This window comes from Gracilinanus agilis, chromosome 2, assembly GCF_016433145.1.
Source record: "Gracilinanus agilis isolate LMUSP501 chromosome 2, AgileGrace, whole genome shotgun sequence".
NCBI lineage: Eukaryota > Metazoa > Chordata > Mammalia > Didelphimorphia > Didelphidae > Gracilinanus > Gracilinanus agilis.
The window spans coordinates 241,535,203-241,562,287 of NC_058131.1; the positions used below are offsets into that span (position 1 = coordinate 241,535,203).

Sequence of the window (27,085 nt, forward strand, 5' to 3'; positions counted from 1 at the left end):
GAGAGAGAGAGAGAGAGAGAGAGAGAGAGAGAGAGAGAGAGAGAGCTGTGATGTCACGGGTTTAGAGAACTCCCTAGTAAGAAATTTCCCTACCTACCAATGCCAGTTGGCTCCTTTATAATTTCTAAAGTGTTGCCTAGAATAGAGTACAGCATGAAGCAGATTTAAATGTCACTAAGAAATGTTTAACAAAGTAAATAAAAGTACAATTAAGCTTAAATAATATTGATATGTAGTTTTCTAAGTCAAAATGCCTCTTCACATATGGTTCCCCTTGAGTTTGGCATGACTATCATACAGCACTGAAATGTTAAATGGCATCCTAAGTCACCATCAAGAGACAGGACTTGAATCCAGATTCCAAGACCAGCTCTCTCTCTGTTAAACTAGGCTGCCTGTCATAAGTGTGTGTATGTATACATGTATGTGTGTGTGTATAAATACACCAGGGGAGTTTGATCTTCTTTTAAGGAGACAAATCCTACAGTGAATCTCTTGGCAAAATAGGGAAGTTTTTTGTTTTTTTTTTTTTTTTGACTGATGAATTCTAAGAAAACCAACAAGATATAGTTAAAATGTAAAAAATTCCCTGGATTGAATCGAGGGGGATCAAAATTTTGGTCCCACCTGTGCCACTTCCTAATTGCAATTTTAGATCATTTTAATAAGAACAACATACCACACTCAGAGATCCATGATTTCATCATGTGGGTACTTCCTTACCCCACCCAGACCACAACCCCTGTGTGACTTGGTGGATCGTCTTCAAAAGTTGCTCTAGCCAAAAAAGTCATCATCCCCTAGGCAATCCCAGCATAAACCTCTCTGAATTTAGTTAATCTAGTCCTTGGATGACAGATCAGGTCCATTGCCAAGCTCGTACTTGAAACTTTCTCCATTTGGTAGGATGGACCAGAGCTCATGCTTTTGTGGTTTAGCTTTTGAGAACTCAGAGTCCTCTCCGTACCTAAGTGAGGCATCAAAAGAGGGCCTTTAATAGAAAGAGGAGAAGGAAAAGAAGGAAGACTCTCATTTTTACAGCATTTCAAAGTTTGATTTGGACTCTCTTAAAAAATCCTATGCAAGGGGGCAGCCAGGTAGCTCAGTGGATTGAGAGTCAGGTCTAGAGGTAGGAGGGTCCTGAATTCAAATTAGACCACAAATACTTCTTACCGGTGTGACCCTGAGCAAGTCACTTAACCCCCATTGCCTAGCCCTTACCATTCTTCTGCCTTGGAACCAATATACAGTATAGATTCTAAAATGGAAGGTAATGGTTTAAAGAAAAAAAAAGTCAATCCTATTCACCTCCTGTCTCTGAGTCTCAGTTTCCTTAACTGAACATGAAGCTATCAGACTTGCCCCAGTATTCTTAAGTCCCAAGGTCTTTTCTATCCCTGATATTTTAGATCCTGAGGTTGTTTCCAACTCTAGCATTCTAAGTCCTGGTTGTTCTCAGGCACCTTCCAGCTCTAAATCTAAGAATTCTCCAACCTTTCTGTCTTATGGGACACGTCTATAACATGATCAGGATTTGAGGTATTTGTAAAATCCAGGAATCTTTTTTCCCCTCTTCCCTTTGTCTCATAATAATAATAGCTAACAATAATAATAACACTTATATAGCACATAATATGTGTGTGTTAAGTGATTTACAATTATTAACTCATTTGTCCTTCACAACATCCCCAGGAAGTAGATGTTAATTTATCTCCATTTTCTTGGGTCTTTGGCCAGTTCTTTATCTACTGTGCCATGCTCCTTCTGTCCCTGAAAAGTGATACAGAAATCATGTTTGGGGAAAGAACTGAATAATGAGAGATAGAGATCTTATCTTACAGATGAAGAAACTGAGGCATATAAAGATTGTGACTTGTCCAGGATGACACGTTGAGGAAGTGCCCGAGGCAGGATCTGAAATCAGGTCTATCTACTGTGCCATATAGCAACCTTCTAGGCATGATGGCTAGAAGGAATCTTAGGGCTGGAAGGGAATGAGGTGATCTAGTCCTTTTTACAGACAAGGAGACTACAGCATGGAGGGATAGTTTAATAAGAGGAAGAACTGGGAGACTGGTGATGGCTCCATTAAAATTTTTGGAAATTTTTCATGCTTTTTTTAAAAAGAGACAACATTTAAGACCTTTAGAACTCACTCATTGTTTTTGTTTATTTTTGTTTTCTACATCAGATTTTTTAAAAACAAGAACAAATCAAGAGAATATCTTCTCTTCTCCACCACCCCCCTTTTTAATCCACTCAGTCGCCAAATATTCAGCAGCTCCCAAACCCCACCAGCCCACATGTTTCACCATCATATATCCTCTTCTCCAGTTCAGACTCTTGGCATGGTCCATATGGTAGAGGCCACAGCCATTCTCCTTTAATTAAAGAGAACTTTAGAAAGAATGCGTAATAATTAGGTTAGTGTGCAGTATGCCGTTCATGTCAGCAGCATCTGCCATGAAGGTTGATTGAGATGAACTCCGCTCTCAACAGTTGGACTTTCCAGTTAGACCTCTTACACTAATGCATTACTGACCATACCATTACAAAAACAGGACTCCGCTGAAATCTGCAGAAAATTAGAGGAAAGTCTACCAAATCTACAATGTCTTAGCATGATTTATACCTTCCCTGGGAGAGAGCCACCCACATGCATTCAGGCAAAACAAAGATGAGCTTTCCCCCCATCCTTAGAAGGATGAATTACAAATTAAAGCCTGTTGTGGAAACTCTTCCCAGCCCTGTTCTGGTTTAAATTGGTTTAAAAAGAGAGGGGGGTGGCAATCAAGCTCTGTTGGTTCATCTTATGAAATTAACCACTGCAATTTTTTTGTAGCTGAAAAATTTTTAATGATTAAGAAAATAGTTTTCATGTGAGTGGCATCTTAAACCATTCTTGCGGCTTCTGATTCTTGGCTCCTCGACGGGGTTTGTAGAAGTAAGGTCTGTGTAGTGAAGGGTGCTGGAGAAACAGACTGAGTTGGGGGATAACTTGGAATTTTTTCAGGGGGGTGGGAGTGGGAATTATTTTTCATTCATTAATCATGGAGAATAATGAGAAGGATATTATCGTAGGCTTTATTTGACTAGAACAAGTGCTAGATCAGAGAGAGGATTATCTCCCTCAGACCCATAAGGGTCAATTTATCTAAGGTCAGGACAGAGGTTTGTGAACTGTCCATTTATCAAACTGAAAAACTACATTAGGGATCTTTTTCCACAGCGGACAGCTGTGTACTCTGGGCACTGTTACAAGCCACGCATGCCTGGCCACCAGTGGAAAGTGAAATTTGTGTCTTCGTTATCTCGCTTTGCCCTCTCCCGCCTTTGTTTGGTCTATCCCCAGTGCCTGGAATTGATTCCTTCCTCTGCCATCTCTACCTTTTGGCCCAGCTCAGATTCTCTCTGTTCCTGGAAAACAAAAATGTGCTTTACAAATACAGCAGGTCCCCAGAAGTCTTAGTTAAATAATGAAGACTATTAAAGCTTAAAACCACACGAAGATTTTGGGGACACTCTGTATCCTCTCATTTATACTCACAACAACCCTAGGAGGTAGATGTAATTATGATGCCCATTTTATAGATAATGTACTTGAGGCAGAGAAAGGTGAAATGACTTGCCTAGTATCACACAGCCATAAGTGTCTGGGATAAGATTTAAAGTCAAGCCCTCTAGACTTCAAATATTCTATCTCTTACTGTCTCCTAGCTGACCCAGATGTGAAATAAAACATGTACCATCAGACCTCCCATTATGCCTATTTTGCTTAATCGTACTTCTTTGTGAGAAGGCAGTTTTCTTGCAGGGAAAAGAAAGGAGTTTTGAGGTATTAGAAAACTGTATAACAAGATTTTTTAAAGCACTAATAGAATGTGAGCACCTTGAGAAGGCAGAGCAGTCCACATTTGTCTTTGAATCCTCGCAGAGAGAAAACAGAAAGCCCAGATCCATGCTGCTGGTGAATATCAGAGCGAGGACCTAAATCCAACTTTGGGTCTTCACCCAACACATATACCACGTGCTATGTTTATTTTCCTCTGTCCCTTTGGCAACAAGTCCTGGGCTAGAAAACACTCAGGAAAGATTCTGGTAGATATGGGGACAAGGGTATATTTACAAGGGCATGCACTCATCCATAAGAAACTATAATTTGAGCAAAGTATAATCGGTTTGCCTCTCTCTCATGCAGGAGAGATCTTAATCTTTTGTGGGTGTTTGGACGTCTGGGGAAGTTTATAGGTCCCTTCTCACAATCATATTTTTAAATGAACAAAATAAAGTAAAATCAAGGAAATCAATTATGTCAAAATGAAGTTTTCAAAATTCTTTAAAATTTACTTTAAAAAAACTAATTCATAGACACCAATTTCAGAAATCCTGCTCTACTGCATTAAAATGCCTTCAGACTTTTGCCCAAAATGATCTTTTTCAGGGGCCCAAAAGAATTATTTTCTTCCTTTCTCTCTAAACACCTCTCTTCCTTCTCTCCATTCCCCTCCCCACCCTGCCACTTCTGGACTAGAAGGGGACAAGCTGAATGCAAAGCTCTGCCTGTATTTGTCTCCATGAAGTTTTTTGTTTGATGGGTATCCTCTGCAGATGCTTCTTTGCAGTCTAAGTATGTTAAGCCAAGTTTAACCATGTATTTGGATAGGAGAAATCCCAGCTCTAAGGTCAGAGGGGGAGAATAGGGAGAAGAAATCATTATAAGGAGATGATCTCCTTGGAATGCCAATATAGCTGCATCCCATTTAATGCCTATGTCACCACATGTCATTTCACTTAGCTTCCTTCAAGACTCGGCTCAGATTGTACATCCTCAACAAGCCTTTTACGATTCCTGCCCCAGACTCCCTGCCCCCTACCCTATTCTTATTCTCTTCCTCCTTTAATTATATTGCATTTTCTCGTGTGTATAGATGTTGTATTCCCTAAGTAAAATATAAACTCCTCAAGAGCAGTTTTTTGTTTTGTTTTAGCTTGCCTTTGTATTATTGGGAGTCCAACACAGTGCTTTGCTCCTCAGTAGGTCAGTGAATGAATGACCAGGGTGCTGGACTTGCAATCAAGAAGACCTGGATTCAAATTCTGCCTTAGACACTTACCAGCTGGCTCATCGTTTCTTTCAAGCCTCAGTTCCCTCATCTATAAAATGAATTGGTTGGACTAAGCGACCTCTACCCTTCCCGCTCTAAATCTGTGATTTACTTATCCTAAAATACAGGGAATGGCAGAAGGTGGTGGGATAGGTTGGTTAAGAGGGCTCTCTTTCCTGGAAAATTATTTGACAGCTACATTCCTGGAAGGAACTGAGATGTCAGGAGCATTCCTGGGGAAATCTAAACATCAAATATATCCTCTTTTCTCTCCAAAAAAGCAGGATTCACATACTGGAACTTGTACAGTGCTATCACCTTGATCCTGACGGGAAACAGATTCAGGCTGTGCTTGCACTGTGCAGATTAGAACCCACAAATTAACTTTCAGAAGGCAGTGGGGGAGAGGCAAAGATCCAGATCACTGAATGTGTTTTTTTCTCTCCCTCTTCTGTCTAACAGGATACCACTACATCTGTGAGGATTGGCCTGATGATGGAAGAGATGATCTTCAACCTTGCAGATACCCATCTGTTCTTTAATGACCTGGAGGTTGGTAGCTGCTTATTCTATTCAATATTTGGGTATTTAATCACCTGCATCTGGTTTGGGGAAAGATGCTGCTTTTGGGGGGCCTCAGACTTTTGCCAGCGACCCCCAAGAAGACACTTAATGACAGCCAGAGATGGCTTATTGGAAACACACTTTGCCAGATTATCTCCCGGACTTCCTCGTTTCATTAATGGGTCTCTCCTGTGTGCAAGGCATTAATGTCAGTGGGCAGTCTGGCTAATCTAATAATAGCAACATTGTTCTTCCTCCTGAAATTTGCTGTTTAATAAGTTTATTAAACTAAATTAGTGCAGATCCTCCCAGATCAGAAATAATTAGCTTTGGGCCAGGATGGAAGCTTTTAAAAACAAATTTTCATTCTTTTCAACAGCCTATTCTATAGGCCAGCAACAAGGAACAAAAGGAAAAGAACATTCATTTAAAGTATTAGTCATATGGTCTGTCTGACCTCTGAGCAATGCTGAGGAGTGATAGAGAAGAAAGGAAGATAGGATTTTGAGATCAAGATGGGATAATACTCTGTAAAGGACCTGGTTTCAAAAAATCTTATGATTTTGTGGAGAATATAAATCATAGGTTTATAGATCCAGAGTGGAAAGGTATGTCAGAGACCATCTAGTTAGTCCTCTCATTTTACAGATAAGGAAACTGAGGTCCAATTTAAGTGATTTTTCCCAAAGACCCAAAAGTAGTTTGACTAAATTATTGTATCATATAGTTAAAAAAATATTTTTTTTTAAAGAAGAGGCTTGTGTTTGCATTGCCTGGTGTTTTATATTTGCAGAGTGCAGATATATTCCTTCCACATTGTCGGGGCTAGGAGAATAGCATCCCCATGATCTGGAAAATCCATGTAAAATTGTTTGGCCTTCCCTTCATATCAGAGAAGTAGTCGGAATTTTTTTCTTTTCCTTTTATGGCTTGTTTACAGTAAAAAAAAATGTATATCTATGGTATTAGAAAATAAAATATGTTAACCCTATACAATATTATTCACATATTTTATGCATTTCTGAATTTTTAAACTTTTTCTGTTTCATCTGCTAGCATTTATGTGTTGTCTGTGGCTTCTGCAAAACTCTAATTTAATTTCTCTTGCTGGCTTGCGATATATTGAAACCATGATGGGGAAGGTCATGGTGGGGAAGGGATACCTGTATTTTCATCTTGTTTGATTCTCACAATTGCCTTATGAAGCACTCACACTGGATATTATTATAGGGTTTAAATGATTTGTCTGTAGTTGAACAGCTAATAAATGTTGAAGACAGAATTCGAACCTTGGTCTCTTCTGGTTCCATGTCCAATATTCTTCCTGTCATAATGAGCAGAATGGTGAGTGTGTGATTAATTACCTTGTTAAAGAAATATTTAGGGGGCAGCTGAGTAGCTCAGTGGATTGAGAACCAGGCCTAGAGATGGGAGGTCCTAGGTTCAAATGTGGCCTCAGACATTTCCCAGCTGTGTGACCCTGGGCAAGTCACTTAATCCCCATTGCCTAGTCCTTACTGCTTTTCTGCCTTAAAATCAATACATAGTATGGAAGGTAAGGGTTTTTTGTTTAGTTTTGTTTTGTTTTGTTTTTTAAGAAATATTTATTAATTCTCTCTGTGCAAGTCTCTTATGTGGACTCAGTGTTAAAGGGAAACCAAAAACGAATGCTTCGTACCCTGGGAGTTTGTTTGAGACCCCACAGGGCAACTTTGTGGCACAATAGATAGAGAGGAAGGTCTGAAGTCAGGAGGACCTGGATTCAAATCCAGCCTCAGACAATCCTAGCTACATGACCCTGGGAAAGTCCCTTAACCCTGTTTGCTTAGCCCTTGCCCTTCCCTCTTACTTAAAAAGTAAGGGTTTTGTTTGTTTGTTTGTTTGTTTGTTTGTTTAAAGGGCCGGGCAGCTGGGTAGCTCAGTGGATTGAGAGCCAGACCTAGAGATGGGAGATCTTAGGTTCAAATCTGGCCTCAGACACTTTCCCAGCTGTGTGACCCTGGGCAAGTCACTTGACCCCCATTCCCTAGCCCTTACCACTCTTCTGCCTTGGAGCCAATACACAGTATCGACTCCAAGATGGAAGGTATGGGTTAAAAAAAAGACAATCCAGAATTATGGGACCTAGGTCCAAGACCCCAGCTGTGACCAGGAGAGTTCAAAGGAGGAATAGCAATAAGGACTTTAGAGCAGTGTGCTAGCTAGAAATCCTGAATTCAAATCCTGCCTCAGGTAAGTTACCAGCTTTGTAATCTTAGATAGTCTCTCAGATTCTCAGCTTCCTCCTTCATCAGATGAGGATAATAATATTCTCAGTGGTACTTCATGGGCTTTGGGGGAGGAAAGCACTTTATAAATGATTAGTTGTTATTAGTAGAAATGATTATGAGTAATAGAATAAACATGTATCCTGCTACATCATGTAGGCTTATAGAGCTTACAGACTTATTTTGCATGAAGTTTCCTTAGCTGAAACCCCTTTGGTTTAAACAAAGTGAGCCAAAACAGATTGTACAAAGCATTATCTATAAGGGGAATGAGATACTCAAGGGAGAAAGAGATTATTGTAGCTTAAAACAAAGGTGTCAAACTCAAATAATAATTATTCCTTCAAACTGAATATTGACTTAGAAAACCACAAATTCACATTATGCTGTGTCATTTTTTATTTATTTTGTTAAACATCTCCCAGCTACATTTTAATCTGATTCAGTAACAAGGGAATTTTGCAGGTAGTGTGTTTGGGAAGACTTCTTGGAAGAAGAACAGTTTGACCCAAATGCTGATAAGGAGGAGGGTAGTGAAGGTGGTAGTTTGTTGACTAAGCACAATAATCCTTTGTGTGTTGTATAGTGCTTTATAGTACTCCCTTACTGAAATTTTTCACTTAATCCTTCCTACATGCCTTTAAAGACACATCTGATTCTCCCCATTTAGCATGAGGTGATTAAGTCCAATCCTTCCATCATCATTTTGTCATTAAGGATTCAGAAACCCAGAAAAGAGAAGTGACTCAGCCAGGGTCACAAAGGTTTAGGGCAGAGCCAAGACAAGAACCTGAGTCTCAGACCAGTTCTTTCTACTACATTGGAAAGAGAGAAGGTGACTTGCCAGGGAGCAGGTAGATGGCTCAATAGATTGAGAGCCAGTTCTAGACATGAGAGTTTCTGAGTTCAAATTTGGCCTCAGATACTTCTTAGCTGGGTGACTCTAGTCAAGTCACTTAACCCCCATTGCCTAGCCCTTACCCCTCTTCTGCTTTGGAACCAATACGTAGTATTGATTCTAAGATGGAAGGGAAGGGTTTTACAAAAATAAAATGACTTGCCCTGGTCACACATAATGGTGTGAGTTCTGGGACTTCACTCCAAGCTGCCCTCTTTCTGTCCCATTTATAGTGGAAATCTCAGAAAGGTTGGACAATCATTGTATTGTAGTTCTGAAGCTGAAAATAAATAGGAATTTGAGAGAACAGAGTAAAAAGGAAGCACTCTTGTACTGTGGCTATTACAATCCACTTTCAAATACCCATGAGGATGGGGGGAAAAATTGGTTTTGTTTTTTTGATTTGGTTAAGGAAAGTAAAGAACAGAAACGGAGAGGCTGCAGCAGTTTGGACTTTGCTCCAGACTGGACTAGGTCCCATGGGAGTTATTCATTACAACTATTGTGGGGAGGCAGCTTTAACCTGTGCAGTGTGTACTGGACCTCAGGGAGGGGAGGAAGGGAAGGAATAGCTACAGAAAAGCCTGGCCCTAGACAGAAGTTTCCCCTGAGACCAGTAAAGTGTGGAAGTTGGTGACTTTTCAGCTTGGCCTGTAAACCACAAGTTACAAATATGGAAAAGCTATCTGTGTTTCTGGGAGATGAGAAAGGGTTCTTCATTCACTCTGGGGCCAAGTCATATGAGCTTGGAGCTCAGTGGGTGCCCATTTTCAACAGACACCATAGCAGATGCCAGAAACAGCATGAAAAGAATGGTTCCCACCCTGCTAGAGCACCTCCCCGCCCTGACCCCTGATCCCAAGGCAAGGGGAAGGCTCTTCAGTTCTTGTTTAACCCTCAAAGCCAACCCTACCATTGGCCTGAGTCAATGGCCTCACCTGCCTTGGAAACTGACCACTGAAAACACTGGCCTTCGATTCTGCCAGCCTCCAGGCTGAGCCCCTTGGGGCGAGATGCTTCACTTCTTGGAACCTGTTTCCTCTACTAGAAAATGAGGATATTATCCCTGACAGCCCATACCTTAAATTTGCTGTGTGAGGATTTGCTGAGTGAGAGACTCTGTAAATGGCGAGCTGCTGATGTTGTTATTAATAATAATAGCAACATTCATAGAGGGCCTTAATAAGTCTTTGCAAAGTGCTCTTATATACACAATCAGATTGGAGCCTCACAACCTTTGTTTCCATTTTATGGGTATGGAAACTGAGTTTAGACAGGAATTCACCCAGGATCACACCGCTAGGAAGTGTCAGTGGCCACATTTGAACCCAGAAACTCACGTCTAGACCTGGCTTTCAAGCCACTGAGCCACCAGCTGCCCCTTGGCAGGTCACTTTATCTCTTCCCAATGTAATGGAAAGTCTCTTGATCTGGGACTCAGATTCTTCTTGTCTTGGCTCTGCCCCAAACCTCTGTGACCCTAGCTGAGTCACTTCCCTTTCCTGATTCCAAGTCCAATACTCTACCCACTACACTAATGAGCCCTCTAGCAGGAGGCATTTATTAAGTTCCTACCATCTGCTAGGCCCTGTACTAAGTGCTAGGTGGCTACAAAAATAAGAAATAAAAGAGTCTCTGCTCCCAGTGAGCCTATAGGAAAACAACATGTATGCACATGTATATTTTTTTTAATGAAAGGTAATTTTAAGAAGAAGCACCAACAGCTGGGAACATCAGGAACGTGCTTCTTGGTGCGCTGAGCCTTGCAGAAAGATAAGGATTCCTCCCCTAAAGTTCTCCTCTCATGCCTTCGTGGCTCTGGAGGTGACCCTGAGTTCTTGGAGGCTCTGCCAGCAGAGAACCAAGCTGCAACAGGTTCAGACAGGCTAGGAAGGCTTTTGCTACAGGCTGAGCAGCAGATTCTATGCTGATCATTCAAGGACCAATCTACTAAAAGTAGACGGGGTCATCAGAAGACCATCGACCACGGCACCCCACAAAGACCTTGGAGGGCTTGCCGTCCGGGTTAGTGAAGGCAATAACCACACCTATTAAATTCTTGATCTTTTTGGAGTATAGAAGTAAACCAGAGAGCCCAGGAGTTTTGTGTCTAGGTAGACACAGAAGGAACTTTGTAATTTCTTCCTTGGATGAATTTCATGAACCCCAAAGAAACACCTTCTTAAAAAAGGTCCGGATTGGCATTTGGAGCTGTGCTGTGAAGCTTGTTTGTTTTTATTTTCTGAACTTAAAAAAAAAAATGTCCCCACTGCCAAGGGGCCCTAGGGGTATCTACACAGAATTGAAACCACATAATGTTATTTAGAAGTTAAAACATACACAACGAAAAACACATTTTTTTTTAAAAGGCCCAACAGCCCACAGCCAGCGCCATGTAGCCCCCCGCTGGAATTCAGACAGGAGCCACATGTAGCTTCTCCTTACACACTAGCCCAGGAAGAAGAGTTTAAATCAAGACCATACTCATGGGTATGGACAAGGGTGATGGCAGTGTGCACGGTGCAAAAAGAGACCGGACTGAAAGTCCAGAGTCTGGATTTCTAGGCCAAAATCTGTCACTGATTATATACAGGTAAATCACTTCTCCCCTTTGGTCTTTGTTTCCCCATCAGTAAAATTAAGACGCTGGATTAGATGACCTGTGATATCTCTTCCAGCTCTTATAGTCTGTGATCTGGGCAACTCTTTGGGGGCATCTCATTATTGCTCTCATATCTAAGCATCACCCAGTGAACAAGTCAGTCAACAAGCATTTTACTAAGCATGTATGTGCCAGGCACAGTGCTAAGCAACAAGAAGCCGTGCCCCCACCCCAAACAACTTAAGGGTCAGAGGGAAGTAGTAGGAGAAGGTAAGGTTCCCTGGAAAGAACTTTCTGCCCCAATCAAGTGCAATTGGGGAGTGGGGGGGGGGAGGCACATTAGATTGGGAGAGGAAAGAGGAGGCTGAGGGATGGGGTCAGTGAGTTGAAGAGGAAGGAGGGAGGTGAGGCAGAGAGAGAAGAAGGTAACAAGCAGGGAGTGTGGTCCTGTGGCAGGAGGAGGGATTTCCAAGAGGGACAAGCTTGCCTTCCTTTTGGTTGCACCCTGGGGTAGAATCTACCCTAATAATGTCCCTGGCAGCTGGGAATATTCTCTTTTTCCTTCTGCCTGGTCTTGAATAGCTGGAGAAAACGGGAAAGCTAACTTCTCCAGACTTCGTAAGGATGGTGTTTGTTTCAGTTTTGGCTACTGGGTTTGGGAACAAAGAAGTGCCAGAAAAGATGAAGGAATTTAACCCCGAGATCATTGCCCTGACTCAGCTGTTCAGTGACTGAATGTCCTGGGACAGGAGAAAAGTGAAAATCACTTTTAGGAATATCACTTTCTTTTGTTTGGCTGGCAGATTTATTCATTTCAGTTCGTTCCTTCCTGCACTCAAGTCCTCCAGTGTCTGCCTCCTCCTTCAGGGTATAAAGGCAGTTCTGGCTCTGGCATATTCGTTTGTTTTTTTAAACTCTTTCTTTCTGTCTTAGTAACAACTCTAAAAGGGCAAAGGCTAGGCAATAGAGGTTAAGTGACTTGTCCAGGGACACACAGCTAAGGGGTGTCTGAGGCCAAATTTGAACTCAGGACCTCCCATCTCCAGGCTTGGCACTCCGTCTACTGTGCCACCTAGCTATCCCTCTCTAACTGGAGAATCCTTCTCTGTGAGTCTGCCAATAGATGGGATCTGTTGCCTGAGGACAAGCATTTCTAAATTAAGGGAAATTAATTAAGCAGAAGTCTGACCATCCAGGAGTGAAATGTTAATGACTATGGCAACTCCCAAAGGCTGTCTGCTAAGTGTAGAAGAGCTATACTCTGCCCCAGTAATGGTGCCCAATCACAGAATTGAAATATGTTTGATTGTTCATAGATACTCTAGAGCAGGGGTTCTTAACCTAGAGTCTCTGAACCTTTATTTTAATATCTTGATTAATATATTGATAGTAACTTTCAATATAAACTGATTTCCTTTGTAATCGTATGTATTTCATTTTATGCATTTAGAAGCATTATTCTGAGAAGCACCAGACAAGATCTAGGCTGCAAAAAATAGGTTAAGGACCCCTGCCCTAGAATTAGAGGGTATCCAAAGTGAGAAGAGGTTACTAAATAGACTAGACCAGACCAGAAGAGATCATGAGAGCCGAGTAGGACCTTGAACTGTCATCCATTCTTCCCCACCCTCTCCAGTTTAAAGATGGAAAAACTGAAGCTCTGGACTTCACATATCCAGTAACTGGTAGAGCCAAGACTTGAGCCTACATCTGAATAGCAGTCACGTAGACTTATCACACACCTCTGGTTAGAATTCAGGAGCTCCAGTATTTCATGACAGCAGTGGTATAACCTATATCAGAGTCCCTACTTACCATCTCAGGGAGAGGGGAGAAAAGGGAGGGAGGAAAAAAAATCTGGATCACAGAATGTCTGATAACAATTATTTTTAAATGGCTACTACGTATAATTGAAAAAAATAAGTTAATTTATTTTTAATAAATTTAAAGGGAGGATGGGACAGCTAAGTGGCTCAGTGGATAGAGTGCCAGGCCTGGAGACAGGAGATTCTAGGTTCAAATCTGACCCCAAACACTTCCTAGCTATGTGACTCTGGGCAAATCACTTAACCCTCATTGCCTAGCCTTTTCTGCTCTTGTGCCTTGGAACCGAAGTTCAGTATCAATAAGGGTTGTTTTTGTTTTTTTTTAATGCAAGAGCTCCTATTTCTGGGTTTATAATCTCTTCATTGGACCTTGCTGTTTCTAGAAAAGGTAACCACCAAATTAACCCTCTGACCTGGCGAGCTCCATAAAAATGGGAAACAACTTCATTGAACTATCTTTAAAAAAAAAAAAATTTCAATAAGACCAATTGTTTCTGCAAGGGAGAGAAACCAGAGCTCTTAGCAGCTGGGAAATGTCTCCAGATTCAGCAGAGCATTTTGTCTTCCTTGGTGTAGCAGTTTGTTAGGGTTTTTTTTTTTTTCATGTATTTCATTAGGAACAGGAAGAAAGACAAGTCTGGGCTGATTTCCCTTCTGAACTTCTATGGATGAGAGAGACAGTAGCACCATCAAGTGGTACAGTAACTGTATCCAGAGGAAAGCTTAGTAGCCACTTTTGTGCTTGATTGTTGATGACCCCAGAGTCTAAGTCTGTGTGGCACAGAGGAGAGCACAAGATTTGGAGTCAGAGGACTTAGGTTCAAATCCTGGGTCTACCTGCCACTTACCTACCTATGTGACCCTGGGCCATTCACTTAACCTATCTGGGTCCTCAGTTTCTTCTCCTATAAATGGAGCAGGGTTTTGACTAGATCCCTGACATTCCTTCCAACTCTAGATCTGTGATCCTCTGAATAAGGTGGAAAGAGAAGAAACAAGGAACTTGAACTCTAGTCCCATTTCTGCCACTATGAGACCTTGGAGAATTCATTTCTTCTCTCTAGCTGTAACTCCAAGTAAGATCTCAACGTTCAAGCATCCTAAGGCAGCCCGAACTGGGGAGGGAGGAAGGGGGTTGTGTGTTTAGATACCAAAGTACCCTGCATTTCAAGAAAAAAACATCCTGAAGAGTGAGAAAACTCAAAATGATTCTCTGGCTTTGGAACATTAATGACCACCACTGCTTTCCAAAGGTCTGCCATTAATGTTTCCGACCAATCTAAGCCTGCCTTGTTCTGTTTTTAATAAAACTTTGGTTGAATTAGTGTAGATGCTTTGCCTCCAGATGGATCTTCTCTACTGGTGCATACACCCCTTCTTGGTATGTTTTTAAAGAAAACAAGTCTTGTAGATGGCATCTGGCAGGATTCTAGAGAGACTAGCAGGAAAAAGGAGAGGATGAATGACCCCATGTTCAGTCTGGAGCTTTTAAACTGTAATCTAGAATCTGAAAGATTCATAGTCAGAGGATTCAGAGCTCAACGGCACCTTAAAGAGCACCTATCTAGCCTGCTCTTTTTTTTTTTTTTTTTTTCAGAAGAGAACACTGAGGCTCAGATTGGGGATGTGATTGCCTAATGTCACAAAGATGGAAATCACAATTTGAACCCAGGTCCTTTGATCCTGTCTTCTTTGCTTTATACTGCCTTAACCTCCTAGGAATGTTAGTGACAGAGGGGTGTGGGGAGGCGGGAAGGATAAGAAGTGACTATTCCTGAATCCTAAATCATGGCAGACAGAGCAGAGGAGAGATTAACTCATCAACTAACCCATGGGGGATAGAAGACCCTCAGGTTCTCTTCATCCTGAGAGTGATCTATTTCTCTCTGGCCCTACTCTGTTCCCCACCCCTGGTTTCCCTGACTTTAGATTTAGCAAACCTGATGACACCGCCTGACTGCATTCCCACTTTTGACTTGGGAATATATTTCTGTCCTGTGTCCTTGACCTCAAACCCTTTTCACTCCATCTCAGTCTCCCTAGATCTTAACTTCCATCTGCCAACCCCAAACGGGTCACTTAATTAATTCGTTCCAAAACATAAATGCAGTCCTAAAGGAAATCATCATTTTGCCTCCATTTATAGTTTTTTAAAAATCACCTTTGGGGTAGTATACACTTTTTGCCTCTAAATGCCTCCAGACACTGAACTTCCCCTTTTGCTGGGTGATTTGCCTTGATATTTTTGACTCAGACTTTTTTTTTAACATCTTAGAATCAATACAGTATATTGGTTCCAAGGCAAAAGAGTGGTAAGGGCTAGGCAATGGAGGTCAAGTGACTTGCCCAGGATCACACAGCTGGGAAGTGTCTGAGGCCGGATTTGAACCTAGGACCTCCCATCTCTAGGCCTGGCTCTCTGTCTACTGAGCCACCTACTGAGTTACCCAGCTGCCCCTCAGAATTGTTTTTAATTATAGCTCTGTATCACTAAACCAGGGCAGCTAAACCATGTCACTGATAGGGATATAGGACAAATATTTAGAAAAGTCTTTAAAATTCCTTGGGGGGGAGGACTCTCATGAATTAAAATACTGTCACAAAAAATTAGGTATATAAAATTATTTGGAGCTAATGGCTTCATGGAAGAGATGGACTTTGAAGCAACAGGGAATGTGGCTAGACAAAATTGAACAGGACAGAAAAGTAGAACCTTGAGCTTTTGGGCAGAGAGGTCAAGGAACCCACTTGGAGGAAGCCAAGTTGCTAATACTGGCTGAAGTACTCCCTTTCAGCACTCCATTATGTGGTGGAAGGAAGGCTGGTATGGGGAGGGAGGTGGCTGAAATCAGGTTAGGACACAGCTATTTTCCTGATGCTGGTTCTGATTGCTAAATGTCTAATTTACAGTTTGTAGGAGCTGCTGGAGGGAATACTATTTCACACATGTCAGTGCTAGTCTGCTTACAAAGAGCTCTTGCCTGACTGGCAATTTATCCAGTGGTGGATGAAGCATCTTTATTGCTCTTTAGAAAAGTTAAACATTTTGACAGTGCAAAAAAGAGTGTTAGCATTTTCCTCCTAGGGAATGTGTTATCCAACTAGTCTAGAGGAAGCACTCAACAAACCCATTTGAAAAATGTATCCCACAGGAAAAATGAAGGCAGACTGGCTTGCCCAGCCCTTGAAGAGAATCATTTTCCAGAAGCAGATTTGTCAACAATATTCTTTTTTTTTAAAGTGGTAGTAGTCAAGCCTGGAGCAAAAGATAGCAGGATTAATGGCCTCAAGTGGCTACTCAGGAAAAAGTTGGCACCTGCTCAGTCCCGGATTTGGCATTTTGAGCTGTAGCCAATGACTTAGCAGGTAGAAAATGGCAGGATTACTTACTGTTGTCATTGATTACAGGTCAGGCAAAGACACCACCAAGAGACAGCCCCAAGAACCCTTGCAGATCTCTTCACTATTGGGCAAAGACATGCAATTTGGTTCCACTTGAGCAAGTCATTTCCCTCCAGGAGTCTCAGTTTCCTCTCTTGTGTAATTAGAGAGATAGAATATATGCCCTGTCAGGTTCCTTCCAGATCTGAGATGCTAAATCACTGCCTTACTCAGCTATTCTGATTTTAGGATCATAAGATTTAAAACTAAAAGATCTTAAAGGTCATCTAGTCCGGTCCCCTAATTTTATAGATGAGCCTTTCTCACCCTCAGAGAGCAGACATAACATGCTTAAGGTCACATGAGATGCCAATGACAGGACTTGAATTCACACTCGGTCTTCTGACTCCAAATCTCTGCTCTCTCTGCCCTACTCTGCTGTATCCTAGAAGCATCTATGAGATTTGAAGCCAGCTATTTATTTTCCAGCAGTAAAAGTTATCCCCTATCAAGGCACACTCACAAATTTCCCCCAAACAGTCACTCTGACATTTAGTAAGCTTTTTCTATGTGTTCACCCCAAGGCTAACATCTGGGGGAGAGGCAGGAATATAATAATGACTGACATTTATATGGTGCTTTAAGGTTTACAAAGTATCTTTACACCACTCACTTAATCCTTATAACAGCCCTAAGAGAGAGATAGTTCAGATATTATTGTTCCCATTTTAGAGATGAGGAAACTGGGGCTCAAAAAGATTAAAGTGATTTTCCCAAGATCACACAACTAATTATTAGTGGCAAGGTCAGCACTTTGCACATACCCTAAAGAGCTTATATTCTAGTTGGAGAAAAAAAGCCAACACAGGTAGAATACTTAAAAGTTCAGTACTGTATACAAGTAAGTACTAAATAGTATACAGTGGACTACAAGTGGGGAGGGGGATTGTAAGCCTAGAATAGTCAGGAAGAGCTATTGAAAACAGTTGGACTTGATTTGGGGAAATTATTTCAAAAATCTCTTCCTTGGCTTGTACATATTGTCTCCCCTATTTGAGTATAAGCTCTTTGAAGGTGGAGACTTCCCTATTTTATATTTGTGAAGTCCCTGGCACAGACCAATGACTTTAATAAATGCTTTCTTCATTCATTCAAAGAAATGTTAGTCAGAGACTTAACTAAGCAAAGTCACTCCAAAGACATATAAAGATGAAAACAAAAAGAAACAGCACACAGGATAAAATGGAAAAGATCTGCAAAAGATTTTCATAATAAACTGTTTTCACCATCAAGAAAAAAAGTAGAGATGCCCCACTTGGAGCCTGACTTCACAGGCTTAGAGATAGGAAGAAAAAAACAAAGATGAGAAAAGGAACCAGATTAGACCAAATATACATGGAAAATTGGGCTGGGCTGGAGGCGACAGAGTTGTGAAGATGTGCAATCAGTTCACAAAGTATTTTAACCCTTTCCTTTCATCTTAGAATCAATACAAAGTATCTGTTCCAAGACAGAAGAGTAGTAAGGGCTAGGCAGTTGGGATTAAGTGTCACACACAGCATGAGATATCAGTGACAGGACTTGAATTCAAACTAGGTCTTCTCAAATCCAGGACTCTTCTCTCTGCCCTACTGGAAAGCGTCTGAGGTCATATTTGAACCCAAGACTTCTCGACCCCAGGCCTGGGTCTCTATCCACTGAGCCATCTAGCTTTCTTCCCAAAGTACTAGAGGGAGAAATAGATGCCAGATATATAGGGAGCATTTTCTCAGACCTTACGGGGGGGGGGGGGGGGGGAGGTTAAAGAACATTAACAACTACTAAGCTTTATGCCTAGTTTGCTATTTCTGTAACCACATGAACAAAGGCACAGAAATAAGCATAAACATGAAATGTTCATGAAGCAGAGAAATAACAATAATTTACATTTATACAGTGCCTTGAGGTTTACCAAGGGTTCTATATACCTTATCTCCTTGGAGGCTCATAACACTGTGAGGTAGATTCAAATGGTATTATGAACCCTATTTGGCAGATTAAGAAATTCCGAGGCTCCCAGAGGCTAGTTAATTTATAGTAGTCATGCTACGAGTAAGTGTTAGAAGTGAAACTCGAACCTTAGTCTTCCAGACTCCAAGACCAATATTGTATCTTCTATATTGAGGGCAAATGGGTTGCACGATCGATAGAGCACTAGGCCTAGAGTCAGGAAGGCTTAAATTCAAATCCCACTTCAAATTCTTACTAGTCATGTGACCTTGGGCAAGTCACTTAACTTCTGCCTTAGTTTCCTCATCTGTAAAATGGGAATGATACCTTCTACCTCCCAGGATGGTTGTGAGGATCAAATGAGATAGTATTTGTAAAGCACTTAGCATACTGCCTGGCACATAGTAGGCACTATATGTGGCTATTATTGTAATATGTTGTCCAAACCAGCATGGATTGCATGCAGTCTGAAAAAGTTCCTTTGCAATGAATTCACCTGTTTTATCCAGCAAAAAGAGATTTGGGGGCCAGAAGCTAAATCCCTATAATGTTTGAAGAATTAGAGGTGAAGCCATGAACTCCTGGCTCCTATACTTTTATCTCCTACCACATGATCTCTCCTTAAGTCAGAGAAATCTTTCATTTTGCCACCAGTCTTTATTAATTGGGGGGCGAGGGGGGACTCTTTATCTGCTTTTATTTTTACCCTGCAAAGCAGTGTGCTGAATGAAAAGGAAGGGGAGGGAGGGAGGGAGGGAGGGAGGGAGGAAGGAAGGAAGGAAGGAAGGAAGGAAGGAAGGAAGGAAGGAAGGAAGGAAACAAAACCTACATCTGCAAGCTCTTTTCTTTCTTTATCAGTTCTCTGCAATCACAGTTGATCATAGCACTGATCAAATTTAGCCTTTCAGAATTGTTCATTTTTATAATATTGATGTGATAGTATAAAATGTCCTGGTTCTACTCGCTACTCACTTCACTCCAAGTCATCACATCTTTCTCATTTCTTACCGCACGACAGGAAGCAATCAGTAAGAGCCTTGCTCCTCTATTTTTCTTCATCAGAGCTCATGAATGTGACCCTTTTATAGGAAGCTATGGGGAAATTAAGCATCCGATAGATAGCTGGTCACTTCATGGTGTATATATAACAAGATAAGAGAAGCCTTCCTCAGGAAGAGCCGTGTGATCTAGAGAATATAGTCTATATGGAGTGGAAACGCCAGCCTTATTTTGTCTATTCTCTCTGCTATACTGGCGGTATCAATGTCACATACCCAGTGTGGGCTGTCATTGCTTCTCTTGGCCAAGAGGAAAATACAGGGGGTGAATGTTAGCATAAATTGAGACTTGGAAGGAACCTCAGATGCCATCTCTACCAAGCTCCTCAATTTAAAAATAAGAAACTGAAGCCCAAGGAGTTTCAAGTGACTTGCTCAACATTATCATACAAGGTAGTAATTGTCAGAGAGAGGACTTGAACCATCTGACTTCAGAAGTCAATGCTCTTTCCACTGAGTCATGATGCTTGCCTCCACAAGGACGTTAGCACTAAGGAAGTGTCACCCTGGATCATATCCACCATGTTCCCTCCAACCCAGGGAATGCCAGTGAACAAACATCCTGTGGAGGGCAAGAATGGCCTCCGTAACATGAGCACAAAAGGCAATAACTCCTAACCTAGTTCAGTCTGGCTTCCATCAACTGAACCATTTTCCTTTTGAACCCGTTTTGTCTAGGTTACCTCCTCAAATGAGTTCCACACTGTTATTACCTACCAGAGAAAGTGGTACTTTTCTTTGTCCCCAAAGTATGTCTTTCAAGATCCAAAGAGCGCCTTCTATAGTATGTAGGTGATTTGATCTAGGATTAGACGAATATATCAGTGTTCATCTTCTCCATCCCATTCACAAGTCTCTGAACTTTGAGGCTTTAAACATCATCTCATTTGTCCTTCCTTTTAGACCCTTCTGGTTCAAAACCCTATAATCCTGTATCCCCTGAACAGGGCATGACCTTTCTTGAAGCCAGTGATGTCAGACACATAGAAACAGGAGACACTGAGCCATACATAAGGGTCCCTACAGGCCACATATTGACTTACAAAGCCATCGCCATGTTCTGTTGTATTTTTATCTATTTTATTAAATATTTCCCACTTATATTTTACTTTGGTTCTGGGGCAGCCACCTCTGCTCTAAGCAAAGGCTTGGGGCTCCTGCAGCCCCCTCTATTGGAAATATTTTCTCATCTCCTATGCAGAGCTCATCCTTCAAGTCTCACTTACACTGAAAAATCTTCCCAGATACTTCCATGCATTTCTCTCTCCTTTCTCTGGGCATTTAATCATTCTCCTTTTGTTTTGTGTTCTACCAGTTGTCTTCCTAATAAGATTGTCAGCATTTTGAAGGCAGATGTTATTACTTGTATCATTCATGGTGTTTGACACAGTTCAAATCTCATAATAGAATGGCAACATATTGTCCTTTGAATGTTTGCATCCAACTAAAAAGTTTGTATCGTGCTCACGAGAACCAACAAATATGTCTCAGTTCAGGCTAAGATAGCATAGGGTGATGAAAAGATTTGGAGTCAGAGGACCTTTTTTCATAATATTCCACTTATTAGGCTGTGCATTTAAGGCAAGCGGGACGACTAGTTCTCCAAAATCAGTCCACTACTTTCTACCTCCCTGCTTCAACACAGGCCTGGAATGGATTTCCAATTCACTTCTGCCACTCGGATTTCTCTTCTCCCCGGAAGAGGTTGAAGAACATGGTTTCTGAGGTCCTTTCTGTACCTACCTTCTGTCCTAAGGTCCTTTCCAGCTCTAAAATTCGGCATTCTAAGATTCCTTCTAGCTCTAACACTCTATATTCGAATGTCCCTTCTATCCCTGACACTATAATTTGGAGCCCTGGTGACCACTTAAGCAGAGAGGGTAAAAACACTCCTGGGTTATCTCCTAGAACATCGAGGTGAACTCTAACGGACATTCCTCTGTATCTCTTCCTTCCCATTACCCCCTCAGTTTGCTCAGGTCTCAAAAGCCAGTTTCTGTGAAAATGAAAAATTGGTCTGGTTTCCCAAGTAGTAAAACCCAGTCCTCCTGCTTTCGCTCTGCCTAGCTTCTCGGGGTGGCTTAGCTGGTAATGTGATAGGGTCGGCCAGTGGTCTATGAGGTAGTGTCTCACAAAGTGTCACGGTATTTTATTAAGTCAGAAATGTGATAGCTACTGTTGTCACACTTTAGCGCCCAGAACAATTCCCTCACAAATGAGAAAAGCAGTCTTCCACAGATGCCTTTCCTTTTACATCACACACGGCTCAGTATAGCCGCTGAAGCTAAGCAGGCTGGGACGATATTATCCCAGTGTGGCTTTCTAAGCTTGCAACTGCTATGGGGGAGTGTTTTTGTAATTTCAGACAGGGTGATGTGCTGAAGGGAAATCTGCTATTAATTTTATTTTCAGTAAAGCCAGGGTCTGTAAAATCAGTGTTGGTTTTAAAATACTATTTTCAATAACATAGCAAGAGAATGGGGACTGAGACTCAACTTGCCACTGTAATTTTCTGTGGATCAATTAAATAACCAAGGGGCAGTAGGGGAAATGCTGAGAGGAACAGTACCTTGTCCCCTCCCCAGGGAGGCTGGCCCTCTTCCAGCCTTGCTTCTGGCTTAGAGGTTGAGGAAGAGAGTAGTCTCCTGAGAGCTGGACCAAGTTGGAGATCTCAACCAGTAATGTCAAGGGTGGAAAGGGAGCTTTAGGATAGACCTGGGAGAGGAGAGAGGGTCTAACCCTATCCAGTCCCATTCTGGAGTGGACCTATAATTCACGTGGTCACTCGGGGTCCCTTCTGGAATAACCAGGTAGAGTTGCCCTGAAGTAGAACCCCCGTTCCCACCCTCTCCTGCATCCCCACCAAGATACATTGGGATCTTCTTATAATAAAACTTTAATGGTCATTAGTGTTTGGAAAAGGCAAGTTGTAGAAAATAAAGAGTTCTAGATTAAGAATCTAAAGGCCTGAGGTTCTTGTTGCAATACTTGGACAAATGTAACCTTGGACAAGTCACTTCACCTCTGGGCTTTAGTGTCCTCATCTCTAAAATGAAAATGTTGGCCTAGGTGATCTGTAGGACTCAAAAGATGTGTAACTCTTACTTTTAGTTTTTCAAAAACTGAAGTGCGGCTATAAGGTAACAAGAGTGGCTTTCCTAGTAAATTGGTTCTCGAAGGCCATTTTACAGATGCCATGAATTATTTGGTGCAGCCTAGTCAAATTAATACATAGTCTCCCGGGATGACCCACTGTTCAGTAAACTACATGCAATTAAATGGCCGAGTTCTAGTGTGCCTGTTTTAAATTCAGTTTTATCCCTTTATAATTAGTCATACTTTGCACTTATTGATTGACAAAGTAGAGTGAGAAGAAAATTACCCACTTAGTCTCTTTGGGCATAAAAATTTGTAATTTAGTAAAAAATCATTGGTGTGAATTTTTTTCACAAGATACTACTTTAGACCCAGGAGCTGAGATATCACCTAGTCCAATCCTGTTGTTTTACACATGAAGAAGCTAAGGTTCCAAGTGATCAAGTGGCTTTTCCCAGCCTCACACCAAGTTCATAGGTGACATAGCCATAATTTGAACCCAGGTCCTTTGACTTCAAATCCATGACTCCATAAAGCTTTAAGAATCTCTGAGAAAACATAGATATTTTCCCATCTGGCAGATGAAGGACAAAAGAAGAAGGTGTCTAGAATTCCTTTTTTGTTTTTACCATTTTCATCAAAAACAATAATGTCATAATGGAAGAGGGGAATAAGGTTCAGAGCATTTTTTGAGGTAAAAGCATTGTTTGCATAAAGAAGGAATCTACAGATAAGATCTAAAGCACATAGTTGCTTCAGGCCTTGCCTATCTGCTCGGTTACTATTTCCCCTCACTATTTGTTTCCCCGATGAACATAAGTGGTATTGATGGGCTAGAGTGCAACATGGGAATCGTGGTGTTCTGATGCCAAACTGGCACCTGCCCAAAGAGCCTCAGCAATGTCTGGGCATCCACAATATTAAAAAAAAGTCAGAGTGCATGGGAAAGGTGCTATTGAGCAGAATAGGTATGGAAGGATTTCATTTGGAAAGTCATCTCTTGCATTTAAAAGCAAGCACAACATGGTAGAAAGAATGCTGCTCTTAGGAGTTAAGAGATAACGGTTCTTAGGGGCAGCTAGATAGATCAGTGGATAGAGAGCCAGATGAGATGAGAGGTCTCCGGTTCAAATCTGGCCTCAGACACTCCCTAGCTGTGTGAACCCTGGGCAAGTCACTTAACCTCCACTGCCTACACTTTACCATTCTTCTGCCTTGGAACCATTACTTAGTAGTGATTCTCACACAGAAGGAAGGTTTAAAAAAAAAAAAAAGGAAAAGAAAGAGAAAGGTTCTTGATCTCAGCTCCTTCATTTTCTAGCCATGTGACCTTGACCAAGTCACTTGAACCATTTCTGAGTTCCTGTGGATTTCCTCATCCGTCAAATAGAGATATCCAGACACTGTGAGCACCAAATGAGGTAGTTTGCAACCTTTACAGCAGTACAGACATGTGAATTATTATTTGTTAATCCAAGAAAAATCAAAAAAAGTCAGCCCATTTCCCTTCTCGCTCAGTGTTTCTGTGATTATGTGATTTCTAGAAAGTGTTAGACAAGATGGCATAGTTATAAAAAATACTAGATTTGGAGACAGAGGACCTGGCTTCAAATTCTGCCTCTTCTACTTAGTATTTTGGCATGAATTTATGAGATTCACCGAACATTTCTAGACCTTTGTTTCCTCCCCTGTAAAATGAAGAGAATGGACCAAGTGGCCTCTAAGGCCCCTTCTATTTTAAATCTATGATCCTATGGCATATCCCACCCTGCAACTTTATAAAAGTGTTATACAGAATCATACCTGCAACCTACCAATACCAGGAGAGGTGCTATGCCAGTGAAATCACAGGCAACATGAAGTAAGCAGGGACATCAGTAATGACAATGGAGGCCAGCCCTGGAAGGTCTCGAGAGTATTAGCCTGAGAGACCATCGGATTCCGCTGCTGCTCTGGCATCAGTGATACCTAAGATAGTCTTGGTGTGTCCTCTGGTGCTCCAGTAAGGTCCAATACCCCAGGTAAGTACTTCAGGAGGAAACATTGGGTCAGTGGCTGGAGTTCTAAACTGAGAACTGAAGGTCAAAATTTTGGTTCCAGCCGTGCCACCAACAGGCAAGTCATTTCTGCTTTCTGTAAAGTGAGGGGACTGGACAAAAATGACCCATTAACTTGCTTCTGGCTCCATTGTTCCTATGATGCTGTGATTCATTCTTTTTTAAGGTCCTTTCCAGCTCCAGAATCTCTACAAGGCTATTATTCTAAAAGCTAAGAAGAGCCACTGACAAGGGAATACTCTAAGGAATCATTCAAATCCCATAGAAAAATGTACTTGCATTGGGGAAGGATAACACAAAATGGCCTTCATTTCTCACTGGGGAAGAAAAGTCTTGAGATTCCCTGGTTTAGAGCCCAAGATGCTCTTTCTGCCCCACCGACCTCAAACTGTGACATTCAGTTGCATTGCCAAAGACTCCGGGGTCTGCCGTTCTTATTCTGGATGCGTGCTCAGTGCTGCCAGCCTGTTGCACAGAGGTGAAATGAAATGATTTTGGCTCCATCCTTTCTCCCTTTAGTCTTGGCCGGGGGATTGAAGCCGCTATTTCCATGACTCTCCTCCTCCCACATCAGCATGTGGCTGTTATTCTGACCCTGACTATCCAGGCTCCTGCGCAACAGAGCTTGTCATGTCCTGGCAACTCCCGAGCCCCCTTTGCTGGTAACCTCATTGTCCAAAGAAAAGAATTTGCTTGGGAATAGAAGCCCAGCATGAAAACCCCAGTATCGTTCCTTAATATCCGCCCTCAGCACAATTATGAGAGCATAGGAAACCTGCTCCCAGCAGTTATTTCAAATTAAAAAGTGATGTTTCTTGTTTCCTTTTTTTCCTCCCACTCTCCCCATCCCTTCTCTTTCTCTTCTTTGGCCAAATGCTTCTCAGGACTGTGACCAGATCCATGTTGACGATGTCTCATCGGATGACAATGGCCAGGATTTGAGGTGGGGAATTTGAGGGGGGGAGATCCCTCCTCCCTTCCCCCACTCCCCATTCAATGATTCTCCTGAAAGACATCTTTAAGGATGAGAGTGATGGTCGTCATCTGGAAATTTATTTCTCTTACACCTTCTGGGACCACACCAAAGATGACTTCTGCCTCCCCTAGCTCTGAAATCAGGAGGATTCTTACTGCCCCCTCTCATTCCAATAACTATGACCACCATCGCTTTTGTATTTTGATTTATTTAGTCAACAAAGGCACCTACTGTGTGCTAAGCATTATACCAAGGGCTGAGAATACAAAGCAAGGCAAAAGATGGTCCCTGCTCTCCAGAAGCTTAAAGTCAAGTGAGGGAGAAAAAAGTCTATGCAAACAAAATGGAGACAGGTTATATTGGAGCTAACCAATAGAGTTGGAAAGCACTAGAATTAAGGGAAATCGGGAAAGGCTTCCCATTAAAAAATGCAGTTTTAGCTGGGACTTGAAGCCCAGAGGCATTGATGAGAAAGGAGAGAACTCCAAGGATGGGGAACAGTCGGTGAAAAGGTCAGAGTAGGGAGAATGTTTTGAGTAAGGAACCACAAAGAAGCCCATGTCATTGGTTCACAGAGTATTAGATAATCAAATTGCTTAAAGGGATGTTAGAATGTTGATTTTAATAATAATAATTATTATTATTATTTATTGATTGATTGATTGATTGATAATAAGGATGATGAGAACAATAACTCGGATTTCCATAAAGCATTACAGTTCCTACAGCACTTTCTTCATGACATCTCTCTTCGGTAGGTAGTATAACTATTATGTCTATTTTATAGATGAGAAAACTGAGGCTTATCATGACTTACCTACAGTCATATGGGTAGAGTGGTGGAGTGGAAAGAGTCCTAGTCCTGGAGTCGGGCAACCAGGGTTCAATTCCAGTCATTTTCCCTTTCTGTTCTTCTGTTTCCTCCTCTATTATAAGAGTGGGTTGGAGAAGATGACATCTCAGACATTTTCCAATCTGTGTAGCCAGTAAGTAGCAAAGGCATGATGAGAACCCAGGTCTTCTGACTCCAAGTATAGTAAGTATAGTCTTCTGTTTTACAGTACCAGCTGCTTTGGAAAATTAGTACAATCGGGCCCCATCTCCTTGGAGGATAATGTTCCAGGATCTAACACGGATGGCTGAAATTGTGGATTTAAGCAAACACCGGCCGACCCGTGTGTTCTCCCTCCCAGCTCCTGCATTTCTTGGCGTATCATCCTCCCAGCACACACACATACACAAAAACGTTTAAAAAGTGAAAGTAGA

At 41.7% G+C, this 27,085-nt stretch overlaps 1 protein-coding gene across 1 annotated transcript in view; it reads left to right on the plus strand.

The window, feature by feature from the left end:
- EYA2 (EYA transcriptional coactivator and phosphatase 2) overlaps positions 1-27,085 on the plus strand; it is a 167,064-nt gene that overhangs the window by 106,641 nt on the left and 33,338 nt on the right. The window contains exons 9-10 of the mRNA XM_044663808.1: positions 5,568-5,657; positions 25,728-25,786. Of these exons, the coding sequence (XP_044519743.1) occupies positions 5,568-5,657; positions 25,728-25,786 (149 nt within the window). The remainder of the gene's footprint in view (positions 1-5,567; positions 5,658-25,727; positions 25,787-27,085) is intronic.